Source organism: Tupaia chinensis, unplaced genomic scaffold (assembly GCF_000334495.1).
Source record: "Tupaia chinensis unplaced genomic scaffold, TupChi_1.0 Scaffold000077_1, whole genome shotgun sequence".
Classification (NCBI taxonomy): domain Eukaryota; kingdom Metazoa; phylum Chordata; class Mammalia; order Scandentia; family Tupaiidae; genus Tupaia; species Tupaia belangeri.
This window is the reverse complement of record NW_006159538.1, coordinates 1755129-1774507: the sequence shown is the minus strand read 5'-3', so window position 1 is coordinate 1774507 and position 19379 is coordinate 1755129. Positions and strand designations below refer to the sequence as shown.

At 45.1% G+C, this 19379-nt stretch overlaps 1 protein-coding gene across 1 annotated transcript in view; it reads right to left on the bottom strand.

Moving 5' to 3' along the window:
- The window catches only part of PLEKHA7 (pleckstrin homology domain containing A7), a 156006-nt gene that overhangs the window by 59448 nt on the left and 77179 nt on the right, over positions 1 to 19379 (bottom strand). Inside the window, exons 3-7 of the mRNA XM_014584603.2 lie at positions 18380 to 18491; positions 17504 to 17608; positions 13750 to 13822; positions 12270 to 12370; positions 4501 to 4676 (exon numbers count right to left, since the gene is read on the bottom strand). Of these exons, the coding sequence (XP_014440089.1) occupies positions 4501 to 4676; positions 12270 to 12370; positions 13750 to 13822; positions 17504 to 17608; positions 18380 to 18478 (554 nt within the window). The 5' untranslated portion in view covers positions 18479 to 18491. The remainder of the gene's footprint in view (positions 1 to 4500; positions 4677 to 12269; positions 12371 to 13749; positions 13823 to 17503; positions 17609 to 18379; positions 18492 to 19379) is intronic.

Below are 19379 nucleotides of genomic sequence, written 5' to 3'. Positions count from 1 at the left end.
CATCCAGGCTAAGACCTGAAGGATGTATTGGGATTGTCCTGCAAAGGGTAAGAGGGTTGGAGACTAGATGAGCAAAGCCCAGAGGGATCCTGGTGCCTCATGAGATGGGCCTCTACCTACCTGCAGATCCTATCTCTCTGCTCTCCCCTCGCTCACTTTACTCAGCCACTTGAAGCTCATTCTTGCTTCAAAGCATTTGTGCATGTCATTGACCAAGTGCCCTCAGACAAGAAGAAAAAGGCAGTCCCGCAGGAAAAGGTGGTGAGACAGATTTCAAGGAAGTTGTGGAGAATCAGAAATCAGAGTCTGGAGTTTCGCAAGTGAAGAACATGGACGTGAAGGGGCAGAGAGCAGACTCTGCCAGCCATGCCTGGTGCCCCTCAGTGTGCGGGGTGGGGAGGGGACTTCAAGAACGCTTGAGCACATGTCTACTGAGGGAAGCTGAAGCCTGTGTAGGAAACAGGAGGACAAAGGCAGGGGTCACAGTGAGAGCCCTCAGCTCTGCTCCTGCACCGGAGGAAGGATCAGGAAGGGCAGGAGAGGCAAAGCTGAGGAGCAGGCTGAGCGATGCCTGTGCTGTTGAACCACTCACACTGCTGGGGATGGGCACATCCTGGCCAGGGAGCTACTCATCACCATGATCCAGAGGCTTCATCATGAAACTGGAAATGTGGGAAGAGGAAAGGGCAGCTGGCCCCGCACACAGGGCTTAAGCACCGTGCACTGAGAGTGGGGACCCATGAGTCTAGCTGCACTTTCAGTCCTTGCCCAAGTAGCCCAAGGAACGTACTGGGTACCTGTGTGTGCATGCATGCCCAAAATCCTGACAGAACGGAGAAGTGGAGGAAAAAAGATTAGAACATGACCATGTCCCACTGGGGGTAGTTTCTCTCTTTTTATTAAAAAAGAAAGAAAGAAAAGGAAAAAGGGCCAATGATATCATCTGATAAAACCCTGTGGAAGTCAGCATATCTGATAGAGAACACCTAACATATGTCTCAGGTATGATGCTAAGTAAGCACTTTATACATGCATGTATCTCATTTAATCTTTTTTTTTTTTGAAGATTTTTTTTTTTGGAGACTTTTTTTTTTTTTTTTTTTTTTTGCTATAGGGCGCATTGCCAGAGACAGAAAGCCCCGGGGTGGGGGTGGGGGATGGCCACACCACAGTCCCTTCTCCTCCATTCTCCTCTTGTGATCTTGGGCACGCATGTACAGGATCTTGGGCATGCATGCACACGTGCCCGGCATGAGTTTAAGCCACCAAGTCCAGGACTTGAACCGCGGCCGACTACATGGGAGTCCAGCAACATAGCCATTATGCTAACTGCTGGTCCCAAATTAGGTATACTTTTTTAAGCCCCAGTTTTTCTTAGTACCTAAGGTTGTTTTGAAGATTAAATGAGATTGGGACCAAAGGAGGGCAGAGCCCAGAGCCTGAGAGGAGAATTGCTAACAGTATTGTCTGAGCCTTGAACCCAGTCGTTTGTATTTTTTTTTCCCTAATTGCCAGGGGACATGTGCACTCACCAGAGTTGGGAAAGCGTGGGGAGCAAGAAAGAACCCCCTACAAGGGTATGTAGTTACACCACAATCCCTTCTCCTCCATTTCTCCATCTGGATTCTGGGCATGCACATACACACACACATACACATGCACACACGCACACACACATACATGTCCAGTGTGTTTTCCAAGCCACCAGGGTCAGGACTTGAAATGCAGTCGGCCATGTGGGATCTGGCTCCCTAAACCACTATGCTACAGTGCCACCTAAACTCAATCGTTTCTAAAGTCAGATCGATCTTAAACTTCTCTGATAAATTTTCAAACCAATAAATCCTTCCTCTCCCATTTAAAGAAAATTTTTGTTTTCTGTCACTAGCAATCAAAAGACCTAATATATACCACCATCCTTAAAGAAAGCACCTGTTTGTACGAATAAGGACAGAAGCCTTTGTGTGAGAATCACAGAGGAAGAAAACAAAATGCTATATCTGGGGCTGGAGGTTTCGGGGATGGAGCTTTTCCAATGCAGGTCGGCAAACTGGAGGAGAGGCAAGATTTAGTTCAGACTGACGAATAATCTTAACAAAGCAAATGTCTGAACTTCTTATTCTGGAAAAATAGAACATTTAATAAGCCTGTCTTTGCTTGGCTGACAATTTAGTCTCTCAGAAGGTAGGGGCCAGCAGGTGGCATTGTGGTTAAGGGTGTTGGACTCCCACTTGCTGTTCAAGTCCTCGACCTGGCAGCTTGCTTTCTCACTCTCTCTCTCTCTCAGTCTGGTCAAATTAAAATAAATAAGTACATAAAAAAAGGTTAAATAAAATAATAAAAAAAAAAGAAAGTTAAGGAAAAATGCCATTACCCCACTATTCTGACTCAGAAGGTAGAATGAGTGGGTTTTTTAAAAAAATAGGAAGGAACCTTGGGCAAACATTATCATGGCATTTAGAGAATTCATTAAAAGCATCATAAGAATAAACCTGAGACAACTCAGGGAAAAGCTAGGCGACTTGCGGTTGAGGCAGCCAGATCTCACATGACTGACCACATGGTTCAAGTCCTGGACTGTGTGTCTTGAGAAACGCATGAGGTTTCACATACACGCCCCCAATCCTAAGAAGCTAGATGATCTCTGCCCATCGAATGATCAGGCATGACCGGGGAAGGAGTCTATCCAAAATAAAAATTTGAGAGCTAACTATGAATTCTTCAGATAGAAAAAAGGAGAAACTATCCCAATCTTGGCTAGCAAGTCAGACCTCCGGGGTTCCAGGCAGTCGCTGTCGACTGATCACAGCCCTTTTTCTTGTTAAGGCCAATCTTGTTTTCACATTCTCTATTACCCAGCACCCCATTCAGCCACAATGCCTTGTGCAAAGTTGGGACATAAGAAGAAACCTGTTTGTCATCTCTGCTGCAACAACACAGGGAATGCCTGGAGCTCAAATAATGAAAGGACATGTACAAGAAATGGAAAGTGCGAAATTAAGTACAAATCCATGGGGAACTGGGTGTGCATGAATGAAGGCAAAAACCTACAATCTAAAAGAAGGTGAAGTTTGCTTATTTAAAGCAATACAAAATTTCACCTTGTTTTTTTGTTTTCCTAAGAATTAAAATGGAGAAAGGGCTTAAAAAATATATTTTTGCTTGAGGATGATAGCAAAGTATAAACAGAGAAAGCAGAATTCTTCAACTTAAGCATTTAGTTCTATTTTCATCAAGAAGAATGATCTTTGACAGGAAAAGGAGAACAACCTTGGTTTGGAAGTCCAAGAAGGGAGGGAGAACAGGAATCCCAGCTTCCTGTGGCTGAACTCCAGACCTAGCTATTAGTTAAAAAGCTTGGCTAAGGGGATAGCTCCATGGCTTTGTGGTTAAGGCAGCTGGATCCCACATGGCTGACCACATGGTTCAAGTCCTGGACCAGTGGCTTAAGAAACATACAAGGTGGCTGCGTGTGCCCAAAATCTCAAAAGGAGAGAGGCAGAGGAGAAAGGACTGCAGCATGACCATGCCCCATTAGGGGGTGCTTTCTCCTCCTCTCCCTCTCTCTGTCTGGAGAGCACACATACCCTCTAGCAAAAAAAAAAAAAAAAAAAAAAAAAAAAGGACAGAGAGAAAGAGCGTGAACCTAAGAATACCATGAATACCAAAAAGTCACATAAACATGACTTTGAAAAGGTTGACAGGCCAAAACAACTTGTGAAATCTATTTTCAATCACCATAAAATTCTGCCCTGAGATCACTGCAGATAATCCTCAGTTATGAGGCCTCACTGAAAGGACACTGTTGAAGAGGCCTCCTCCCAGAGAGCAAGGTGTCTGGGTAGGAGAGAACAGAGCCCATGTCAGATAAGGACTGGCTAAATGCGAACCCTGGCCTTTCCGGGGTTCCTCTGCTCTTCCTCTGAGCCTCCGACTCTACTCCTGTTCCTCCTCTGCCTTCTTTCAGGGAACTGCCTGCAGCCAACACACACAGGACTTTTAATTGGTTATATTCTTAGATGGGCCACTAGGAAGAGGGAACCATGGTAGACCACCCCTTAGGCCAGCCTCCAGCAACATGGTGGGCTATCTGTAGCACATTTTCAGTTTACAAGACCTTTCTTGACTATCCTCGCACCAGTCTAGTGTTCCAAGATTGTCCTTTCTACCACACATGAGAAAAGAAAAACTGAGAAGCCCACGTGCACCTGTTTCGGTGGCTATGTATCCTGGATAGTCATTTCACCCTTCCAGGCCTTGATGTCCCTGTGTAATGAAGGAAGTGGACTAGAGAGCTTCTAGGGGACCTTCTAACTCTGACAGGCAACACACGTTGGGGGCTGATGCTCCTCCTAGGAGCATTTGTTGTCAACGAAGATTTCGAAGACAGGGCCAGGCTTAATACAAGCGAGAAAACGGCAGAATTTCTGGCACCAGAGAGGGTTTGGTTGGGTCCCCATCCCAGTGAAGGAAGTGCTCTCGGAGCGCGTCAGGACTGACCTCTTCAGGGACGATCGAGACAGCACCTGTGCAGCCTGGTTCATGGCCCGGACCCAAGCGTTCATGTCCTCCTGAGTGTCGGCACTGAAATAGTAGGTCCTCATGCCCGACTGCTCAGCCTGAGCGCCCAGCGCGGAGCTGTTGTAGATGAGTGCTCGCATTCCTGTGTGCACAGCCTGTAAGCGTGGACAGACATGCAGGTCAGAGAGGGTGGTCCACAATTCCCTCCTAGGAGCAAAACTAAGAGGCACTCTGGCCTCGTCCTCCCCCCTTCCAGCATCAGCCAGCTTGCTTCCACTCCCGGAAAACCTCACGGCCAGATCCCTTTCTTAGTGCAGTCAGGCCTGGTGAGTGTGTCTGCATAAGCCCTGCAGCTGGTCCTGTTTCCTATTTCGCTTACTCCCGCTAAGGCGGGAAGGGGCACATAGCCCAGGTCTATGTGAGAAACAGACTTTAAAAAAAAAAAAAAAAAGTTTATTTATTTCTTACATGAGAGTGAGTGAGAAACAGAGAAACAGAGGGACAGGTACCCCCAACACCCAACAGGGTGTTCATGCCGAGAGCCACCCTCAGACTCAGCTGGCCCAGATCACAGGCACACATGTTCACACACATAGCTTGGTGAGGTCCCAGGATGCAAATCTAGGACCTTTCCTATGCGGATGGAGTTGTTATCTTAGCACTGTGCCATCACCTGGCCTCTAGAAACAGACTTTTAAAGACACTTTCAACTGGGAACAGCGATGGTGTAGCAGTTGCACTGCTGGACTCCCACATGGCCAACCACGGTTCGAGTCCTGGACTTGGTGGCTTCAAACTCATGCCAGGCACGTGTGCACATGTGCCCAAGGTCCCAAGAGGAGAATAGAGGAGAAGGGATTGTGGCATGGCCACCCCCCAGGTGATTTCTCACTCTCCCTTTCACTGTATCTGTCTCACCAATGGGCGCCCATGCCCTAAGGCAAAAAAACTCTCAAAAAACAAACAAGCCAGCAAGTGGTGTGGTGGTTAAGGGCGCTGGACTCCCCCACACATGGCTGACTGCGGTTCAAGTCCTAGACCTGGTGGTTTGCTTTCTCACTTTCTCTCTCTCTCTCTCTCTGTCCCTCTTTGGTCAAATTAAAATAAACAAATAAAGTTAAATAAAAATAATTCTTTAAATAAACAAGTAAAACTTTCTATCTATTGTGGCAGAATCCCTGGGATTCTCTGTTTGGGGAATCCCTGTTTTGGTTCTTCTGAAATCCACAAGTTCTGCTTTAGCTGCAGTCAGACAAAATCAGTGACTCCATACCAGCTGCAGCGGTAGGCAGTTTGTGCAGATGGTCACCGTGCTTCAGTGCTTACATCACATGCCGTGCCCATCACGGGAGCTGCTGTTCTCCTCCCCAGGCATGACAGAGTGGGACAGTGCTGAGCAGCATCTGACTGAAAATTCCTGTGCACTTACTGTGTGCTTCTGCCTCATGTACGCCTCAGACATTTTCTCATGTATCCTTGGAAAGAAAGGGCAAGGGCCATCCAGTGACCACTCGAAAGTGATGGTTTGCAAACCAGAGGCAATGCCAGATTTCCCTCTTGTGCTCTGATACATAGGGAACTGTCTTAAATTTGCAAGGAAAAAAAATCTTAGCAAATCTACACAGAAAGATGGTGTGGAAAGAGGAAGATTTACTGATGCCTACCTACTATGTATCTCCTGGGCACTTCCTGATTTTAATCTCATTTTCATCTCAACAGCCTTGAGAAGTAGGAGTAGAATCTCTTACGAATGCAGCAAATGAAGTTCTGAGATGCTAAGGAACTTTCTCAGATTCCCATACTCGTAACAGACTCTTCACAGCTCTTATCATTACCTGCTACTATTTATCTTACGTACCTGTTCATCATCCATCCCCCACTTCTAGAATACAAGCTTTACGAGAGCAAGAACTCTGTTTCATTTACTGTTGCGTCCCTAGGAACAGTACTTGGCACATAATAGGTGTTCAATGACTCTTTGTGAGTGAATGAATGAAGAGCCAGAGCCCCAGCTTTATACTGTGTTCCCAGGTCCTATACAGAAACAAGGGTGATTATATAGATCACTAATAATGTGGATCCACAATGAAAAGCAGACCCCATACAAGGACCCATCATAGAAAACAGAACAAGAATCAATTAAAAGCTGGGAAAATATCAGGCTTCTAGAATCACTGATGGTGATGGTTGAATACCTCAGATGAAGTTTCACTATTTACTTCTCCTCCTTACATTCTTAACATTCAGGTCCAAGATGCATATTAAATATGAGCATGCTTCTGACATTGCCAGATCTGAGTCCATCCAATCTAGTGTCAAGGGAGTGTAAGCAAGCTTGGCCTGCAGTTGAGGGTCCCTTTGGCCAAAGCAAACCTGGTATCTCTCCTTGCACACAGAAGGTGTCATCCACTGTCCCAGGAGGATTCCCCCTCCTTTAAGCAAGATGGAAATGTGACAGTAAGAACAGAGTAAGAAATGACCCATGAAAGTCTTACTGAGAGTGAGCAAAAATTCTTGGAAAATTTTCCCTGGATAATAACCCCATAAAATCTCTGACATCCCCCCTCCTTGCCTTCTGTGCCTAGTCAGAGAAGGTTCTGAGATAAATATTCACCATCCCTATACACAAGCATTGGGAGTCCTCCAAGGTTAAATAGAGAGAGTAAGTCTCTGGTATCTAAGATTTCATGAAGTCACCTGTGTCTAGGAAATAACCTGAGACATCTCAAAAATGCAGGCATGGGTCTGCATGTGTGTCTGCAAATAAGCCAACATTACAAAGATACCAGAGCCTAGATCACACGCCTAGTCACATCTTGAAGATGGCGCCTTCCTCTCTGCTCTTTTCTTTTCAGTTAACATACTCCTGCTAGGCAACTAACCATAACTGAGCAGAAACCAGGCAATACCTAAAGGGAATGAGAATGTGAACAAGGAAGAGTCCATCTCAAAAACATAAAGCCCCTAAGGTATAAATGCTCCCCAGGCTCTTGTACCTCAGGTCTTGATCAGCCCTTGTGAAGGGAGCCAGAATCTTCACCCCTTATGCCTCCAACACCAGCCTTTAAAATAAAGGAATCTAGTGGGAAAGAAATACAGGAGCACCCAAAGGCCAGGACCTACCAACTGACTGATTCATTTTTGAACTTACTCAACAATAATTGATCAAATATTTATTGAGGGCTTACTATCCAGAAGGCACTGTACTAGCAGCTGGAGTACAACTTAAACAAAGCCACAACAACTTATGGACAAATGGAAGAGAAAGACCATGGACAAGTTATCTATAACTGGAATATGAGGGGATTTCAAACTGTTTGTGCAAAATAAAGTTAACGTACGCATTTTGATGCCAAACATATAACACCTCTGTCTCACAGACCAGATTTTAGGAACATTTTTGGTGAAGTCTTTCTAATGAAATTACAAAGGAAAGAATTTAAGACACATAAAAGATGTTTTCCTAGAAACTATTTTTCACACATCCCAGTGAAGTGTTAAGATGAAATATATATATAGTTATGATACTTATTTTGAGGATATTCCAAATGTTGTCCCCCCAAATCACATGCAACATTGTTACTCCAACTGTTTGTCTAGTAGCAATGCCCAAACCAAGAAAGCAGGGTTTCCTGAAGACTTAAAGGCTGGAAGAGATCAACCTTGACAGTGTCACTTATAGCAAAGAGAACAGCTCAAGTATGCCAATGAACGAAGCTGAAGTACCCACTCAGTTTCATGCTCCCATAGGAAAGAAAGGTAGAAGGAAGGTGGGACTGACTCTCCAACCCCACCCCTTCCCAACCATGGACTCTACACCAAAAGGCTGATGCAAATCATCACTGTGCAAAAGCCCTCTTCAGTCTAAGAGCCAACCTTTAACCATGGACACTGTACACACTTTCCATGAACCATTCCAGAGAATGGTGTCCTGTCTTGTGCTTTTCCATCCATGGTCCTTTAACTACTACTGTCTGAGAAACATGACTTCTGGTCTATTTTTGCTTTAGTACCAACTGCTAATAATTCATCTTGTACTCCAACATGGGAACAGCCAAGCAACAAGTGTAGTGAAGGCAGAAGACCCTGACCCCAGCGTGAAGCACACAGCATTGCTTTATATCCTGGGTATCCAGGAGAGGGCTGTGCCCTGTGGCAAGTCCTGTCAGAGCTCTCTGGGACTTCCACTCCAATCGCCAGTAAAGTAGATCTCTAATTCACCCATACTCGCCACCCCTGGGGGACCCAAGAAACATTTGCACTGAAGGAATCTATAGAAGCTACCAATGGAGAAGTTGGGATTCTTTAAGTTTGAGCCTAACACCACCTTCCTAGAGCCTTGCAGGTACCAGAAGTCCTCAAAAGACAGCCATCAGTTATCATGATCTCATTCACTCCAATGACATGGTGACAAAGGAAGTTGAAAGGGTTTTTGTTGGAAGAGGAATCTTGTGGAAAGTGGCCAATCTGAACAAACACAGTTACCTTTAGACACATGCAGAAATGCAGTTCAGTGAGCCTCATTTGCACGACAATGAAAACATTTGCATATGAAAACACTAACTGCCTGTTGCCAATACAGCAAGCAATATCAGGCTAAAGGAAGCCACCTTTGTTTATCAGATTTCGCCATGAAAAGATCAGAGAAACTACAGGATGGCAGTCATTTTCACATCTTCAGATGATTTACATCCAAAAATAACAGGCTTTCCATTCCATTTCCTCTTCCCCCATTTTCTTCCCTTGTAAAAAATAAACCTGTGGCCAGTTTCTGGTAGAGGCTTTTTGCATCAGAGAAGTCAGGCCCACCCAATCCTTGCTTTTCTATACTTGTATGTCTTTGTGTGTTTATTTTTATATTTACTTCTAATCCACAGCTCCCTCCCACCCCCACTCAGAAAAACACATTCTGCCTAGTGGGTCCTGGCAGAATGTGCTTGGGAATCTTCAATGATCCAGAAAATAAACCAGACTGCTTATAAACAAGATAATCAAGGTGGACAAACCTGACAATTTCTTCAACATACCTAACCCTCCTAACCCTCAATGTGAGTTTTGATAATACAACTGATACAGATCCATCATGAGGAACCAACAGTTGCACTAACTGGCCAGTTACTATTTAGACTGGCTGCTAATGGCGGTTAAGTGCAAGAAGGCTGCCCTAGAGATGTATGACAGGCTAAATGGTAGAGCAACAGCAAAATTTGATGTGCTATGAGGCTGACCCACAGGGGAAGTTCTGAGTTCATGTCCAGAGACCTCTCTGAGTATGATGAACACATGTGTGCCCATGATCTGGGGCTGGCTGGGGTTGAGGGTGGACCTGTTGGAGATGTTGTCTCTGTCTCTTTCTCATACCTATGTTCTTGGGGAAGAAATACACTTAAAAATAGAAAAAGAAGTAATGTGATTGCAAAACTAGTAGTGACAAGAAAGTGGGGTCTAAATACTTAACCAGTGCTAGAAGATGCTGAAGTTTAGACAAAAGGCTCAGATAAAAATACTAAGGATGTGATTTTCTTGTTTAAACAATTATTAATTTTGTTAACCTAAATCTGACACTTTGTAGCTCCTTAACTTCTGCCCCTTCCCTACAAAAACAACATTTTATGAAAGCATTTTTGAGAACAAGTTTCTTTAGGACAGAATTTCTGTACTATAGAAAAGGCAGTACCTTAAAGGAATACTTGCGACTAATGCGATCCTCCGGGGCCACTGGTGAGATCACATAGCTGGGCAGAGGAATGCTCCCAAGGACCACTTCTTCTCGGCTGTCTTTGAATGGAAAAACATGTCAGAACAGCCTTCTGGGTACTTCCCTGATCTTGTCTCCCCTGATGTCCTAGTTCAAGGCTCCTTGTCTCCCCGGGGTCTTCAGTAATCTCTTTTTAACTGTTCACTGAGATACTCCCTGGTATCTTGTGCTAATGCTGGAACAACAGAGGCAAATCACCAGGCCTCTTTTCCCAAGGACGGAGATGGGCACATGAACACATTTAACTCAACCTGGTAACTCCTAAAACAGAGCGAGTGCTGCAGGGACTCACAGGCAAGAGTGGCACTGGCCAGGGACATCGTGAAGGCTGCAGAAGGTAATATATCAGGTATTTTCAAGGATGGGGAAGGGCATTCTGGGCAGAGCAAATCTTACAGCAGTTACAAGCATGCATGAAAATCCTGCTTTTTACTTCTCTCTTTCCTTCCTCTTATCCATCTTCATCACCAGAGGTAATGTTCTTCCTAATGACAGCAATGGTTCTATCACTCTCCTACTCAAAGACACTTGCTGAATCCCCATTGGACATAAAACCAAGCATGAATCCCCCTCTCTTTAACAGCTCATTTACTTTGGCCCCTGCCTACTTGCTGAGCCTCATCTCCTAGTACATCCATGCAAAATTCACCTGGCCACAAAAGGTGCTCCATCACCCCACCTTCTTCAGTTTTTAGAACTTTGCTCAGTTGTTTCCTGTCCTTGTAATGTCCATCTCCAGTAACATAGGCAAAGTTCTACCCCTCTCTACAAAGATAATTCAAATCTTTCCTCTTCTAAGCTTCCTCAGCTTCTCTAATGCAGTTCAGTGAGCCTCATTTGCACGACAATGAAAACATTTGCATATGAAAACACTAACTGCCTGTTGCCAATACAGCAAGCAATATCAGGCTAAAGGAAGCCACCTTTGTTTATCAGATTTCGCCATGAAAAGATCAGAGAAACTACAGGATGGCAGTCATTTTCACATCTTCAGATGATTTACATCCAAAAATAACAGGCTTTCCATTCCATTTCCTCTTCCCCCATTTTCTTCCCTTGTAAAAAATAAACCTGTGGCCAGTTTCTGGTAGAGGCTTTTTGCATCAGAGAAGTCAGGCCCACCCAATCCTTGCTTTTCTATACTTGTATGTCTTTGTGTGTTTATTTTTATATTTACTTCTAATCCACAGCTCCCTCCCACCCCCACTCAGAAAAACACATTCTGCCTAGTGGGTCCTGGCAGAATGTGCTTGGGAATCTTCAATGATCCAGAAAATAAACCAGACTGCTTATAAACAAGATAATCAAGGTGGACAAACCTGACAATTTCTTCAACATACCTAACCCTCCTAACCCTCAATGTGAGTTTTGATAATACAACTGATACAGATCCATCATGAGGAACCAACAGTTGCACTAACTGGCCAGTTACTATTTAGACTGGCTGCTAATGGCGGTTAAGTGCAAGAAGGCTGCCCTAGAGATGTATGACAGGCTAAATGGTAGAGCAACAGCAAAATTTGATGTGCTATGAGGCTGACCCACAGGGGAAGTTCTGAGTTCATGTCCAGAGACCTCTCTGAGTATGATGAACACATGTGTGCCCATGATCTGGGGCTGGCTGGGGTTGAGGGTGGACCTGTTGGAGATGTTGTCTCTGTCTCTTTCTCATACCTATGTTCTTGGGGAAGAAATACACTTAAAAATAGAAAAAGAAGTAATGTGATTGCAAAACTAGTAGTGACAAGAAAGTGGGGTCTAAATACTTAACCAGTGCTAGAAGATGCTGAAGTTTAGACAAAAGGCTCAGATAAAAATACTAAGGATGTGATTTTCTTGTTTAAACAATTATTAATTTTGTTAACCTAAATCTGACACTTTGTAGCTCCTTAACTTCTGCCCCTTCCCTACAAAAACAACATTTTATGAAAGCATTTTTGAGAACAAGTTTCTTTAGGACAGAATTTCTGTACTATAGAAAAGGCAGTACCTTAAAGGAATACTTGCGACTAATGCGATCCTCCGGGGCCACTGGTGAGATCACATAGCTGGGCAGAGGAATGCTCCCAAGGACCACTTCTTCTCGGCTGTCTTTGAATGGAAAAACATGTCAGAACAGCCTTCTGGGTACTTCCCTGATCTTGTCTCCCCTGATGTCCTAGTTCAAGGCTCCTTGTCTCCCCGGGGTCTTCAGTAATCTCTTTTTAACTGTTCACTGAGATACTCCCTGGTATCTTGTGCTAATGCTGGAACAACAGAGGCAAATCACCAGGCCTCTTTTCCCAAGGACGGAGATGGGCACATGAACACATTTAACTCAACCTGGTAACTCCTAAAACAGAGCGAGTGCTGCAGGGACTCACAGGCAAGAGTGGCACTGGCCAGGGACATCGTGAAGGCTGCAGAAGGTAATATATCAGGTATTTTCAAGGATGGGGAAGGGCATTCTGGGCAGAGCAAATCTTACAGCAGTTACAAGCATGCATGAAAATCCTGCTTTTTACTTCTCTCTTTCCTTCCTCTTATCCATCTTCATCACCAGAGGTAATGTTCTTCCTAATGACAGCAATGGTTCTATCACTCTCCTACTCAAAGACACTTGCTGAATCCCCATTGGACATAAAACCAAGCATGAATCCCCCTCTCTTTAACAGCTCATTTACTTTGGCCCCTGCCTACTTGCTGAGCCTCATCTCCTAGTACATCCATGCAAAATTCACCTGGCCACAAAAGGTGCTCCATCACCCCACCTTCTTCAGTTTTTAGAACTTTGCTCAGTTGTTTCCTGTCCTTGTAATGTCCATCTCCAGTAACATAGGCAAAGTTCTACCCCTCTCTACAAAGATAATTCAAATCTTTCCTCTTCTAAGCTTCCTCAGCTTCTCTAATATGGAATTTACTTCTTGCTCCTTCCAAATTGCCAAAGCACTTTGGTCTTTAAAAGCACTGATCACTGTCTAGACTTGTCTTAAAAGTAAGCTGTCTATCTCTTCCCCCATTGAGACTGCCTTGTTGACACTGCACAGCACCTAACTTAATGTATTGGGGGCCCATAAAAGCTTAAATGGTCAACTGTATTTACTCATTGCCCATCCAATATCAATATTCATCCATTTTTCCAGTTTTATTTCCTGGGAGCAACCCAGGTGACAAGTTATAAGATATAATAAATTACCACTACCTCAAAGGTGTACCTGTGTCCTAAGGGGGAGCAAAGGCTGAGATGACTCTGGATCTTGAGACCCTAAGCAGCAGGCAAACTGGGTTCTATTTATCTTATCTCCATAGATTGAACTTCCTGTGCTGAAATCACCAACCGTCCATCTAAAAAATGAACGTTGGCAGAATAACAGGCTACGAGCTAGCTCCGGCCTCTGGTCCAATGATGAGATGTGAGAAGAACACCATCTGCATCCCCTCACCATTCCCTCCAGCACGAAGAGTCTGTGGTAACTCAAGCCTCAGCTCACCTTTATAGTAAAACAAGCAATAATCAGCAAGCACGAACCATCTTCTTTTCCATAGCCTCATCCCAGAACTGTCCTGTAAAGCAAAGAACTAGTCAGGGAAATACCTGAGCACACTCTCCTTTTCCCTAGTCGTGGACCACTGATTCTGAAACTAAGACTTGGCCATATTCACTCTTTTTTTTCAATAAATGAATATTTCATTGAGTAACTAGTCTTTGAATGGGATATTAAATTTGGATTCAATTAGAGTTATCTCAGGAAGCTTTTTTTCTTTCTTTTTCAATCTCTTAGAAATAATATATTATAATCCCCTTCTTCTAGAAAGGAAAACATACACTTAAAAGTATAGGTCTCAGGGCCAGCAGGTGGTATGGTCGTTAAGGTGCTGGATTCCCACAAGGCCAACCACAGTTTAAGTCCAGAACCTGGTGGCTTGTCCTGTGCATGCATGCTCAATCCTGAGAGGAGAGTGGAGAAGAAGGGATTGAGGTGTGACCATTTTCCCTGAGAGGAGAATGAAGAAGGGATTGTGGTGTGACCATTTTCCAAGGGGTGATTCTCACTTTTCCTTTCTCTGTCTCTCCAGCAAGGGCATGCATTACTATAGCAAAAACCTTAACAACAAAACAAAACAAAACAAAAAAAACCTATTAAAACCTATTAAGAAAGAACTCAACTCTTAATAAAAGAGAAAGCTTTTTTTTTTTTTTTGGAGAGATTTTCACTGTAGGGCATGTGCGCTCGCCAGACAGACAGAGAGAGACATAGAGACAGAAAGCGAGAAATCACCCCCCAGGCGGGATGGTCACGCCGCAATCCCTTCTCCTCCATTCTCCTCTCAGGATCTTGGGCACGCACGCACACACACCCGGCATGAGTTTTAAGCCACCGGGTCCGGGACGCGAACCGTGGTCGACTACGTGGGAGTCCAGTGACATAGCCATTACGCTAACTTCTGGTTCCCAAAGAGAAAGTATTTTTAGTTTGTTTTTCAGATGCTATGCTGTCAAATATCTTCATGGGCTGGTTGGAAAGTTAATTTTACATAGCACTGAACAGAGTTTAAGTTAGCTAATTAGTTAACGAAGCCAAAGTCCTCATTTGACCAAGCTCAGTTTTCTACCATAAGGAACTGATTTTGCTGTTGCATTTTCCTTCTATCCAATGTAAAGAGATTTATAGATACTCATTGCTAACAAATTGTCTCATAACATGAATCTCTCTGTACTTACCTGAAAGATGTATTAAGAACATTTAAATAATTGTGAAAAATCAGGAAACATTTTCTTTTATGGTCAGTTCTCTCCCTTCAGTCCCAGAACTGCTTTGAGCCTTAGAAATAGCTATTAAATGGGTCAGCAGGTGGCATGATGGATAAAGGTGCTGGATTCCCACATGGGTGACCACGGTTCAAATCCTGGACCTGGCGGCTTGCTTTCTCTCTTGCCCTTTCTCTTTCTTTCTGTCTCTCTCTGGTCAAATTAAAAAGTAATAATAACAAATGGAATTCAATAAATAAATAATTCTTAAAAAAAGAAAGAAAGGAAGGAAGAAAGAAGTAGCTATTAAAGGGGTCAGCAGGTGGTGTGGTGATTAAGGGCGCTGGACTCCCACATGGCCAACCGCAGTTCGAGTCCCAGACCTGGTAGCTTGCTTTCGCACTTTCCTTCTCTCTTTCTCTCTCTCACTCTGTCTCTCTCTGGCCAAATTAAAATAAAATAAATAAACTTGAATAGAATAATTCTTTGGGAAAAAAATAAGTATCTGTGAAAATTAGTCTTATTTCTACAGAAGTTTCTGACCAAAAAAAAAAAAAATGATTTTCTATATATGTGTGTGTGTGTAACATAAATATATATATATAATTTATAAATTACAGAAACTGTAACTTAAATACAGCATGAGAATCATTTGCCATCTACTTACCAAAATCAAAAACCAAATTTAACTTAGTCATTCATCCATTTTTCCAGTTTTATCTCCTGCAAACTAACCAGATGTTTTCTAAAGTCTTGGCACATGCTATTTGCCTTGTTGGAGATCTCTTATCTATCCTTCTATACCTGCTCAAATGTCACTTCTTCTGGGAAGCCTTCCTGGACTCCCCAACCACAGCTGTGTCTATAGCACTCTGCACAGACCTCAGTTACAATGCTAGTACAGCCAGTGGGTCTGGGCTGGAGGTCAGAGCTGGAGAGAAGGATTATTTTCGGTCTTTTTCTCACCTTCCTCAATTCAAAGGTGAGTCCTTGATTGATTGAATGGAGACAAGGATACAAATGGAAGAAGTAAAGGCTTAAATTACTCACGTAAGAAAAGAGATGGGCAGATGTCAGAGAAGAGAGGAAGAACAGAAAGGCAAGAGAGGATGGTGCCAGACAGAAGGGGCTGACGGAAGAGGCTACAGAACAGTGGGACTTACCATGGGAGCAGAACAGGGGAGAGAGATCCCAAGGGGACTTTAAGGGACTTCTCTGTAGTGTGCAATGTAATGCCTTCTTCTGTCTACTCACAAAGTCTTTACTAACACTGACCATTGCTCTTCAAGTTTGATCTCCAGGTTTCTGGATTTTTTTTTGATCTCCAGATCTGGGTTTTTTTCTTCTAGGATATGTGGAAGACTGAGCTGGGTGAGGATGTAACAGGTCAGAGAGGTGCCGTTTTCCTGCTAGATGATGAGTTCCTCCAGGGCAGGAGCCACACGTTACTTACCTCTGTACCCTCTGCGAGAGCACTTAGAATACCATAGGCACTTGGGGAAAGAACAAACTAACAGAAAGAGAGCAGGAAGAGGACAACTCTCAGACTGGCGCTGGAAGCTCACAGCCCGGTCACACCAGAGGACCAGAGGCAGATGTATTGGTGTGGAGTTTGAATGAAGGACCAGCTCCGGGGAGACAGAGCAGACAGGACTTCCTGACTGAATAGATGTGAAGGAGGCGAGCTGGTGACGGTGCTCAGGTTTCTAACCTGAGTGCCTGGGAGAATGGTGGTGCCAATACTAAGAGCTAGAAAAGGCAAGGTGGAGGAAGAGAGGGGTCGGGGGTGTGGAGGCAATGAGCTGATTTGGAATTTGAGGTGCCAGAAAGCTAGATATGTGTGCTAGAAGAGGGAGAGGAAAAGATGAGATTTTTTAGCCAGAAAATAATGAACACTCTTTAATAGCAGGAAGGCAAGTGCTGCCAAGGACTGGCAGTGAGGCTGGATTCATGCTGGCCCACCCACGGCCAGCCTGTGTCCCAGGGCGACCAATAGCACCAGGAGCCAGAGTGGTCAAGTGGGTTTTTGTTTTTGTTTAAGGGAGATTTTGGCTATAAGGAACATGCACTAGCTAGAGAGACAGAAAGTGAGAAATAACACCCCCCAAGGGGGCAGATGGTCATGCTGCAATCCCTTCTCCTCCATTCTCCTTCTGGGATCTTGGGCACGCATGCACACAGGCCCAGAGTGAATTTTAAGCTGCTGGGTCAGGGACTTGAACCAAGGTCGACTATATGGGAGTCCAGCAACATGACCATTACACCATCTGCTGGTTCCTCAAGTGGGTTTTGAGAAGGAAGCTGTAAGCATAGAGCTTACAGTTCACTCATAAAACCAATAGCAAATTGCTCATATAAGGGGCATAACCTGCTTCCCTCAGATGGACTCAGAAACAGAAATCTTATGGGCCTGCCCTCAGCTCCCTGGGACCAGGGAAAGCAAAGAGACCAGCAATAGCCATTTCCTCACCACTCTCACTCCTCAGGCTCCTCACCTGCTTGTGCAGCCAGCCCCTCACCACCACTGGAACATTGGGGTTTCTCCGAATGGCCTGGTCTCTCTTCCCAAAGCTGTGGACTTTATTGCTGGACTTTATGATCTAGGAAAAAGCAGACATGAACTTTACCAGCAGGAGATTTAAGGAGGCACAAAAAAGGCATCTGCATGTCAGGAGGGCTGTGGGCTCTGCCTCGCTCTACGCAGCTGCACGCTTTGATCAGAACAGCAGCAAGACGGGGACGGGTGGGTGCACGGCCACTGTGCTCCAACGGGCAAGCACACGACCTGGCAGGTCGCTGGGCTGGGGCACAGAGAGGACTTAAAGGGATTTTTTTCAATCATCTTTCACTAGAGCACTTGACTCTAATATGTCCCCTGGCTCTCTGAGCAAAGCTACTTTTGGGTCACAGATTCTCCAGTTTCGGATATCCACTCATCCTCTCTGACTTCACCCCTCAGCACTCTTCCCTCTGCAATGCTGGTTCTCCTCCCTCTCAGTTAATGTTCTCACAGAACCTTCTGGGCTCTTCCCGAGGGCACCCTTTGTCAAGTCCGTCTGTCACTGACTCTCGGTAGGCTCTAGCACACATCCACATATGAACACACGCATGGCCTGTCGACACACACCAGGGATGTGAAGCACGCATCCAAAGAGCAGACGTCAATCCTGGCTCTGTCAGAAGTCAACTGCTTTTTTGGCCTAAAGACATAATCCCCACTCAGTCTCCACTTTCCTGAATTTTCCTGTGGGGAAAACACTTCTCAGGGGTCCACCTCACAAAACTATAATGAAGTCTAAGTGGGATTCTGGTTACAAAGGGGTTTTGCAAAATATAAAGAGGAGAAGGAGGAGTGCAAGGCCAGGGCTCACCTTGGGTCCGGGCCTGGCCTCCAGAGTGGACGTGGTCCCAGCCGTGGATGTCTCGCTGACCATGCTGGACGGTCTTTGGTTTCTTTCCTGTTTCGACATATGTGGATTTGGCCTATGGGGAGACACAGGGGACTCCAGTGAGTGAGTGCCAAGCTGCAGAGTGGGAAGTGGATCAGCTCCAGGTTGGAACTGGCGGCTGGCCTTGCAGCAACTCGGGCTGGATATTTGGAGCCTACCTGACTCCAGACTGCAGCTGGGGCCACAATATCCACCCTGCCATGGTGCAATGGGGAATTGGGAGGATAACAGATGGCACACCATAGCCTGGTACCCCACAGAGGGGCCCAGATTGTCACCCTGCCATGCAGTCTTAAGGTCCCTAGACTCACCTGGGTGTGGGTGATGACTGCCCATTGGCTGGCATGCCCAGGCACAGTACTCTTCATAGCAGGTAAGAGCAATACACACACACACCCCTCCTTTCCCTGGCTCCCCAAAGAAGCTGTTTATAATTAGTAATAAGAACTCACTTGCACACACATCCACGCCCCCAGATACACACAGAGAATCACTTACATAAATGCCAGTGGGGCTTGCCTCCCAAAATAGACCACTCAACAAAGAGTCCTATTCTGGGAACACTCTGTTTGCCCCAAAATAGAGTCATTAGAGATATTAACCCCTTGTGCCATGCCTGGAGAGCAGGAGGAAATGAAGGAGCCTCAGGCCCAGTGAGACCCCCAGTGATTCCCCATCAGCATCTAGCAACACAGCACTTCCCATCAAGCAGTTGGAGCAGCTGCCCCAGAAGGACCAGTGCTGTGGGAACAGCTCGTGATGAGACACAGGAGACACTGCAGAGTCCTTCTCACCTGCCTCCACAGAGACCCAGCATTGTCCAGAGTCTTCCAGAGCAGCAGCGGGAAACTCAGTTCCTGCCCCTGAGCAGTCTGACCCTGCCAACCCGGGCAGTGAGCCTCCTCAAAGCGGAAGTCTCGGC